Source organism: Crocuta crocuta, unplaced genomic scaffold (assembly GCF_008692635.1).
Source record: "Crocuta crocuta isolate KB4526 unplaced genomic scaffold, BGI_CrCroc_1.0 scaffold737, whole genome shotgun sequence".
NCBI classification, from domain to species: domain Eukaryota; kingdom Metazoa; phylum Chordata; class Mammalia; order Carnivora; family Hyaenidae; genus Crocuta; species Crocuta crocuta.
The window spans coordinates 2,249,432-2,258,186 of NW_027527804.1; the positions used below are offsets into that span (position 1 = coordinate 2,249,432).

General features: G+C 40.9%; 1 protein-coding gene across 1 annotated transcript in view; it reads left to right on the top strand.

Annotated features, from left to right (window-relative positions):
• Nucleotides 1–8,755, top strand: part of COL4A6 (collagen type IV alpha 6 chain) — an 81,105-nt gene that overhangs the window by 20,336 nt on the left and 52,014 nt on the right. The window contains exons 7-10 of the mRNA XM_077773621.1: nucleotides 2,751–2,819; nucleotides 4,508–4,543; nucleotides 7,657–7,719; nucleotides 8,722–8,749. Of these exons, the coding sequence (XP_077629747.1) occupies nucleotides 2,751–2,819; nucleotides 4,508–4,543; nucleotides 7,657–7,719; nucleotides 8,722–8,749 (196 nt within the window). The remainder of the gene's footprint in view (nucleotides 1–2,750; nucleotides 2,820–4,507; nucleotides 4,544–7,656; nucleotides 7,720–8,721; nucleotides 8,750–8,755) is intronic.

The window sequence follows — 8,755 nt, forward strand, 5'->3', positions numbered from 1 at the left end:
CAAGATTTTTAAAAGACTGTAGTAAATTTCAGAGCAAAGTACACACTTGGGCTATTTGACATGTTCCCACATCAGATGACATTGGAAAATCTAGTACTTGGAGGGCTTACATGGGATCATGGAAGCTCTAATAATGACGCAAAGGGTTTGGCAAGCTTGGTGTAGACCAATGATTCTTAACCAGGGGTGATTCCCCACCCCAAGGAATATTATCTAGTTATTATTGACATTTTGGGTTGTCCCAGCTGGGGATATTCTGCTAGCACAGGACAGCTACCCCCAGCGTCAAGTAACCATCTGTCTCAAAGTGTCAATAGTGAGAAATAATTGAGAAATTCCACTCTACACTGACACAGTTCCCCCCACCCCAATACACCCTCATAACCCTTGGTTCTGGGATTGAGAAGGCATTTATTAGATCTTGATGTTACCACTTTTATTTAATTCTATTCATCCAGATAGGGCTCAAATTTTGGATCTAAAGGATCTCTAATAGATCTCATGCCCTCGTAAGGCTGCTTTTATAAGTGACTGGAAAGAGAAAAATAACACATTCAAGTCCATCATCAACTTTACTTGAAATAATCTAAGCAACCAAGGGTACTGATGTGATATATTTAGCTAGAAATTATGCTGTTAGACAGATTCCATAACTACATGAATTAATTGGCATCTTTCAGTATGTCCTATTCCAATGTTATCTCATGTTCTTTTTTGTTATTAAAGTATAATTTCTATATACTTTATATATATATACATATATATATGACTTGATATTTATTTGTATACATTACAAAATGATCATCACAGTAAGTCTAGTTACCAGCTTTCACCATACAGAGTGACAAAAATTTTATGTTACATCCCCATGACTTACTTATTTTGTAACTGGAAGTTTTTATCTATTGATTTCCTTCATCCATTTTGCCTATCCCCTTACAAATCTCCCCTCTGCAATCACCAATCTGTTCTCTGTATCTGAGATTTGTTTTGTTTGTTTGGTTTTGGTTTTGGTTCCACACACAAGTGTAATCATATGGTATTTGTCTTTCTCTGTCTGACTTACTTTACTTAGCATAGTATCCTCAAGGTCCATCTCTGTTGTTGTAAATGGCAAAATTTCATTCTTTTTTATGGCCGAATAGTATTCCATTGTGTGTGTTTGTGTCTGTGTATCACAACTTCTTTATCCATTCATCCATTGATGGACACTTAAGTTACTTCCATACCTGGGTATTTATACCAAGAAAACAAAATACTAATTCAAAAAGGTATATGCACCCTATGTTCATTGAAGCATTATTTAATTAGTATTTTATTGGAAAAACAGCACCATTGCCTTCAGTGACCAAGTTGTGGGTGTGGGTATACGTGTAAGAAAGTGAGACAGACAAAGCACAAGCCTCAGATTGGCATAAAGGACCTTGACATCTAAAGACCAAACCAACATATAGTGGGGGTGGGGGATGGAGAAACATGTATTACCAACATAGTATGAGCTGTTTGAGTCACAAAAGCCTCCAAACACTGCCATGGCAACAGAAGACTAAATCACATCTGTATTAAGAGACTGGAAATCCAGCAAAGTAAGTAAATGCTGCCCCCAAGAGGGAGAAAAGAAATATTGAGATAATAAACATCCCCTGACAGCCAAAAGGACAAGGTTAAAACCTAATCCTGTCCCTAAGCCTCCCCTTAAGCCTAAATAGGAACTTGGGCTTATATTTTACTAAGCTGAACCTTAATCACCATGCTGAAACTCCAGTGGCTATTCTTTCAAGTTTCTTTAAGGAAAGTAGTTTCTGTAAGAATAAGGAGAAACAGAAAATGTTAGGAAGGAAGCTGGTTTGTTTTTCCGGGACCGTATTGTTTTTCTATCACACCTGTGATCCTTGAGCTCAAGGGATACATAATTCAGGCAACTCTTAATCCGCAGAGTTTAGTCCTACCCCCAATACTAATTGGGAAGTCTCCTGACTTCCCCTTAGCTATAGGGATATTGATTTTCCCCAGGAGGGCAACATTTAGCAGACATTAGCCAGCGTCTGCCAGTGAGACAGTAAAAAGCCTGTTTGACAGACATGTTGGGTATACTTTGAAGGGTTTTCCATGTTAACAGTGAGGCACACCAGTCTATTAGATGGGTGTTGAAGCTGAGGTCGTATGACAGAAGCACAGAATGGGGATGATTTTGTAGATCTGTCTTAAACCAGAGGGCTGCAAACTGTCCCATGTGGCCTTTGGCCTGTGGCTTGGGTGTACAGTTTTAAAAGTGTGTGCAGAAAAAGAGAAGAAAATATAAGGCAGAGTGTTGATACATCCCACACAGTCTAAATTACTTACTATCTGGCTCTTTACAGAAGTTCTTCAACCCCTGTCCTAGACAAAAGCCCTGTCGGTGACATATCTGTGAGGGGTGGAGCAGATCAGCTATAAGCTTATGAATGACATGTACATTATATGTCGACATTCAGATCAGTGTTCCGAATAGAGTCAAAGTCTCCTACTTTCTAATCCCTTTATAGTCTTCAGACTTGGGAGTTGGGGAAGCAGGCATACAGCTTTGAGACACAACACCTGTTTGGGAGATAATACTTTTTGTCCCTTAGCACAGCCAATTCTGCCATAGAATAAACCACAGAATTTTACACTCTTGCTGTTGCATCTCCTATGTGATCAGATCATACCATTAGCAAAGTTGTGTATGTCTTTGTGTGCATTTCTTCACAAGTTTTTCTTATTTTACTCAGGGGTTTCCTGGTCAGAAAGGCTCTAAAGGTGAACCTGTCTTTGCCCAAGGTAGTTTCAAAGGAATAAAGGTAAGAGCCTCTAAGTTAGACAGCTAAGTAGGCTGGCTCTAAGCGGAGCTCCCTGGGATTGGGCCCCACCTCCAATAAAAACATTTCCAGAACTAGCATCTGTGTCTCTATTTAAGGAGCAGACCAAGCTAGATTTAAAAGGGATCTGGAGCTTTTTGTGGTGGAAACACTGACAGAAATGTTTGCAACCATACTGTCAAAGAGATTTGCTTTGTAAGATCTAGACCAAAAATAGGAGACAGATCAGCAAACAAATGGTTTGCATGGGTATCATTTTCTTTGACAATCCAAGACATTTCCTGGAGGCAGATACCTTTTGTCTATTCTACAATCCTTGATGTCTGCATACCTTAGTATGAAGCCATGTATGTCTCTGCCCATCTCAGCATGGCCACCAGCCCAGGATCCCAGCCCACCCTTTTCTGTACCTGCACACCAGCCCATTGCCCTAGTTGTGCCCCTGGCTATCTGCAAAAATTGCCCATCAACTCTACAACTGGCTGGAAAATTTTCATCTCTTCCTAGAATTGACAAGAACCTTCTGTATTCTTGTGACTGTACTCTTGATATATGTTACCTGGTATCCTGTGGGCCCCTCGGTAAAGTCTGGTGCCAAATGATTGACCCTATTCCCTTGCAGAGTGGGAGGTGAGCTCTTCATTTCCCTGGTAGCAGATGGTATCTATATGCCCAACATCTGGAGGGAAGATGCACACATATTCACACAGCTGAAGATGGCACCTTCCTGTCTTCCACCCGTGTACAGAACCAGGAACATTGGAAATCACTTTGGAAGGCAGTGATTGGGGTGGGTGGCTGAGAACTGGAGAAGGCACAGGATCTGGGCTCTTGGCTTAGATTCCACAGCAGAAGATAGAATGGTAGACTTGGAAAGGAACCCATGATTGTCAGATTCATGTTGCTCATTTTACAGATAGAAAAACTGAGATACACTGAGCCTGTGTGACTTGCTCAGACTCACATAGCCAGTTTACCAAAGCACTAAAAACCCAGGAAGTGCTCTTTCTATGCTGCAGAGAGCTGATTTTTGACTGTAAGCCAAATGGGGTAAGACTAGCAGGTGTCAAAATATGGCCATTGTCATAGCAAACAGTGATTAAATGGTTTTGCCAAAAACCAAAGAGACCCTGGACCCAGTGGAACACAGCAATTTCCACAAGATGGTTATATTACAGATTCATACAGTGACTTAAGATGCTGCAAAGTAATTAAAACGTAATCAGAGACTGTATGCTCTGCTGATTCTCCCTTGAAATGTCTGATTTGCATTGTATACATATGGACACGGATTCTCTGGGGACACAGGCACACGGGAAGGTAGCTTTGCTTTCTTCCAAAAAGAGCAGGAAAATCATCAGCCCACAGAAGCCGTTTCTAATTGATAAGTTCCTAGCAAAGGTGAAAATTAATTAATCCAAGTAAAATATGAAACCCTGTTCAACCAAAGCTATAATATTTGTTCTAGAGTCTGGATTTTTCTTAGGAAAAAAAACTAAGTGGCTGTAAATGTCCAATTCATGCATTATTTAAAACACAAGACCTTGGCAGAGGAGGCCCAAGCATCAGCAGTGTGTGTTTCTGCCCGTGAAGCATGGGTCTGTTATCTATGAAATAATACCACAGGTTTAATGAATCTCTTCAGTGTCCTGCCTTTGTCTGTTTTTCAGGGGGAACCTGGACTTCCTGGACTGGATGGAATAACTGTAAGTTGTTGAGTCAACAGCTACTGCTGGTCCCTTTGCATTCTTTATGGTATTCAAAGGTCTTTGTAGCCATTCTTAAGAAAAGTCCACACAGTTGAGATGGAACGGGTCACACTGTTGACATTTTCCTTTCCAACTGAGAATGTTCTGATAGGGTAGACCATCCCCCTCAAGTTACACAACAGGCAGGCTTTCAACCCTTTAGGCCAAGGACCCACAAACTCCCTGGGATGTGTTAGGAAAGAATTTTGCCTTTCATACAGCAAGTGTTTACTCTTTTGTGTGTGTGTCAAGTGCTGTGGGTAAAACGAAAAAAGTAGAACACTTTTCTTTGGAAGCTATTCCATATAAGGGCTCCTGGGCCGCTCAGTCGGTTAAGCATCCGACTTTGGTTCAGGTCATGATCTTACAGTTCATGAGTTCGAGCCCCATGACAGGCTCTGTGCTAACAGTTCAGAGCCTGGAGCCTGCTTCGGATTGTGTCTCCCTCTCTCTCTGCCCCTCTCCTCCCCTCCACCCCTCACTCATTCTCCGTCTCTCTCTCTCTCTCTCTCTCTCTCTCTCTCTCTCTCTCTCAAAACTAAATAAACATTTAAAAAAATAGAACTATTCCATATAGAAATTCCTTTCAGGGACTCTTAATAATAGGGAGTCCATGAGAAGCTATGAGTTGTATTAATAAGAGCTTCCTACTTCCTTGAATTGCCACATTGTCATTGCTTTCCTTTGAAGTGGCTTAAGAAAAGCCCCTTCTTTCTTCTTTCCTATATCGGGGTTCCTTCCTTTCTCATTTTCATTCCAGAACGAATATTCAGCTCCTGCTAGCAGCAAAGTGCTAGGAGCGATCCTGAGATGGTGCAGACATGGTCTCCACCCATGCCCGACCCTCCCCCCATACACACACCAAGATGTGAAAAACTAGCAAGACTTTGGCATAAGAATTCCACAGCAGCCTTGAGAAAGAGATGCTGTCCACCTAAAGACACATCATGAGAGACTATATCTAAGACAAAGAAGGTAGCCTCTGAGAAGTGTGGGTGATGTTTAGGCTGGCAGGCAATGGGAGGAAGCTTTCTAAACAGAGAGAGCAGTGTGAGAAGAGGTAGGTAGGCAGGAAACAGGATGCAATACAAGCACACATGCAAAACAGAGGTAAGTAAAGACCAGGGGCACACAGATCCCCTAGTGCCAAACAACACTGGCTTAGATGGTGTGTTAATTACATTTGTACAATCACATCCACTGTGTTAGCTGCATAGGTTTACTTAGGGATTCATTTCTTTGCCCACAAAGGTACAGTGTTCGTCTACATACACAGGCATGATAAACACATCACTTAGATTTGGGGAGGATGGTTTGGTGGGTGAATAAGAGATTTGTGGTCAGTAAGGAGACCACAGATTATGATTTTGTTGAGGCAATGTTCTATTTCTTGGGGAACCTCTGAACCCCTACTTTCTCTTGACTTCACTTAGCCCCTCCATCTCTTACATATCACCTTATTACCATCCCCCAGCTTTAATTGGGCCATACATTGCCCCAGGTCATCTTTCTCTTCAGATTTTGTTGTCTGGCTTGTAATATTGTTGTTATTAATTCAGTTCCACGTATTTTGTTTTATCTCTTCTGTATTTGTCTTTGACTCACGGAAATGTGTGTTGTTCAATTTCTGAAAATTTAACAATTTCCCAGCTATCTTTACATGGCTGATTTCTAGTTTGATCTCATGGCACTTAGAGTGAACACTTTGTATGATTTTAACCTTTTAAATCTGTGGATGTTTGTTTCATGGCTCAGCATATGAAACTATCTTGGTGAATGTGCCATATACACTTAATGAGAATATGTGTTCAAGCTGTTTTAGGGTATAGCAATCTAAAAAATATCCATTAAGTTAAGGTAGATGACAATGTTATTTCGATCTTCTGGGTCCTTAATGGTTTTGTTGTTGTTGTTTTGTTTTGTTTTGTTTTGTTGTGGCTTTTTTGGTCGAGTTCTGTTTATTACTGAGGAAGGGATGTTAAAATTCTCCAGTGATCATTGCAGATTTGTTTATTTCTCCATGCAGTTCTGTCAGATTTTGCTTCATACCTTTTGAAGCAGTGCTATTAGGTGCATATACATCTAAGATTATTATGTGTTCTTGATCAATTGACCTAGGTTATCATTGCAAATTGTCCCTTCTTTATCTCTGGTAATATCCTTTGTCCCAAGGTCTACTTTATTTGATATTAATGGAACTGTTTTGTGTTCTTTTTGAGTTTTTGTTTTTACATCACTTTAATATACAATTTTTCAAATATAGAACAAAGTTGAATGAATTTTGCAATGAACACCCATATCATTAATATTTTACTATACTTGCTTTATCCCACTTCGGTCCATCTATCCATCCCTATCCATCCATCAATCCATCTTATCGTTGATGCATTTTTTAATGAATTGCAGACAATAATACTCTTACCACTAAATACTACAGCATGCCTGTCGTTACCTAGGCTTCAAAATGTGTTTGCAGCTTTGCCTTTTATGTAAAAGTTACATACGCTGAAATACACAAATGTTAAACATATATTTCCTGAGTTTTGACAAATACATACTCCTATGTAACCCAAACCCCTCTTAAGGTATAGAATATTCTTATCACCTCAGAGAGTTCCCTTCAGCACCTGCCCAGTCAATCCCTGTCCCCACCCAAAGGAAACCACTGTTCCGATTTCTCTCCATCGTAGTTCAGTTTTTCCCATTCTAGACCTTTACGAAAAAGGAAATTATATAATATGTAGCCTTTGGGAGTCTGGGCTTCTTTCACTTAGCACAATGCTTTTGAGATTTATCCACTTTGTATCATGTATCAGTAAGTTGTTCCTTTTTATGGTGAGTATTTGTTCCACTGTATAGATGCATCACAGTTATTTATCAGTCCTTGTATCAATGGACACCTGGGATATTTCCAATTTTTTTACTACTATAAATACAGTTGCTGTGAACATTCTTGTGGACACATACTTCCAATAATACAGTTGCTGTGAACATTCTTGTGGACACATACTTCCAATTTTCTCGAAAAGTTGTCCTCTTTTTGACCTTGGGGTAAAAACTTGTGTCTTCAGGGTCCACAAGGAGCACCCGGATCTCCAGGAGCTGTAGGACTCATGGGACCACCAGGACTGCAAGTAAGACCAACCTAAATCTCCCCATGTGATCACAGTATTCACAGAGATGCTTTCCCCACCAGGCCATGGATTAAATAGAAGCCTATGTAGGCTCTCTGAGTGGAAGAAAGACAACTTCCATTCTTGGAAGATTAAAGGGAAGCATGCTCTTATAAGGAGCTCTTTTGTTGTCTCTATCAGAGTCTTTCTGCCTATTCACTCCGTGCTTCCAAAGCCTCCTACTCTAGCTGAACCTAAACTACGTCATAGGGGCGTATCTGGCACATCTATTGCCCCCTTCCACTCCCCTCACCCATGACAAACCTTCCCAATTAATTACATGATCGCCACCATCACCCACCCTGAACACAGAAGAAGCTTCAAAATCCTTCTCCACACTGCACCTTGGACAATGCTACCTCCTTGCCTGTCTTCCTGATACCAAACCTGTTTGCCCTCACTGGTATAGAAAGAGCACATAGCCAGTTATCTGTGTGGTTCTGGGAAAGGCCCATTCCCAGATTGTTCTCTCTCCACAGTGTGTGGAAATCTCACCACTGATTACTTTGGTTTAGCTTCACCAAAGGCCATTGTTTTAAATTTCTGGCCATTTGAGAGGAATGATGCATGAGTCTTTACCACCTTAGCATGAATGTGGTTATCTGCTACACTAAAGCCAGAATATACTGTGGGGGGTGGGGCCACCTGGGTGGCTCAGTTGGTTAAGCATCCAACTTCAGCTCAGATCATGATCTCACAGCTTGTGAGTTCAAGTCCCACATCAGGCTCGGTGCTGACAGCTCAGAGCCCAGACCCTCTTTCAAATTCTGTTTCTGTCTCTCTCTGTCTCACCTCCCCTGCTCACACATTCTCTCTCTCTTTCTTTCTCTCTCTCTCTAATATAAATAAACTTTTTTTTTTAAAGAATATACTGTGGAGGACTCATCTCCAGTGACTCTCAACAAACCTCAGCTCTTTTTACTGAAACTAACAAGTGCTCTTTCCTTCCGTTTTTTAATATAGGGTCCTCCAGGTCCCCCCGGTTTCCCTGGTCCTA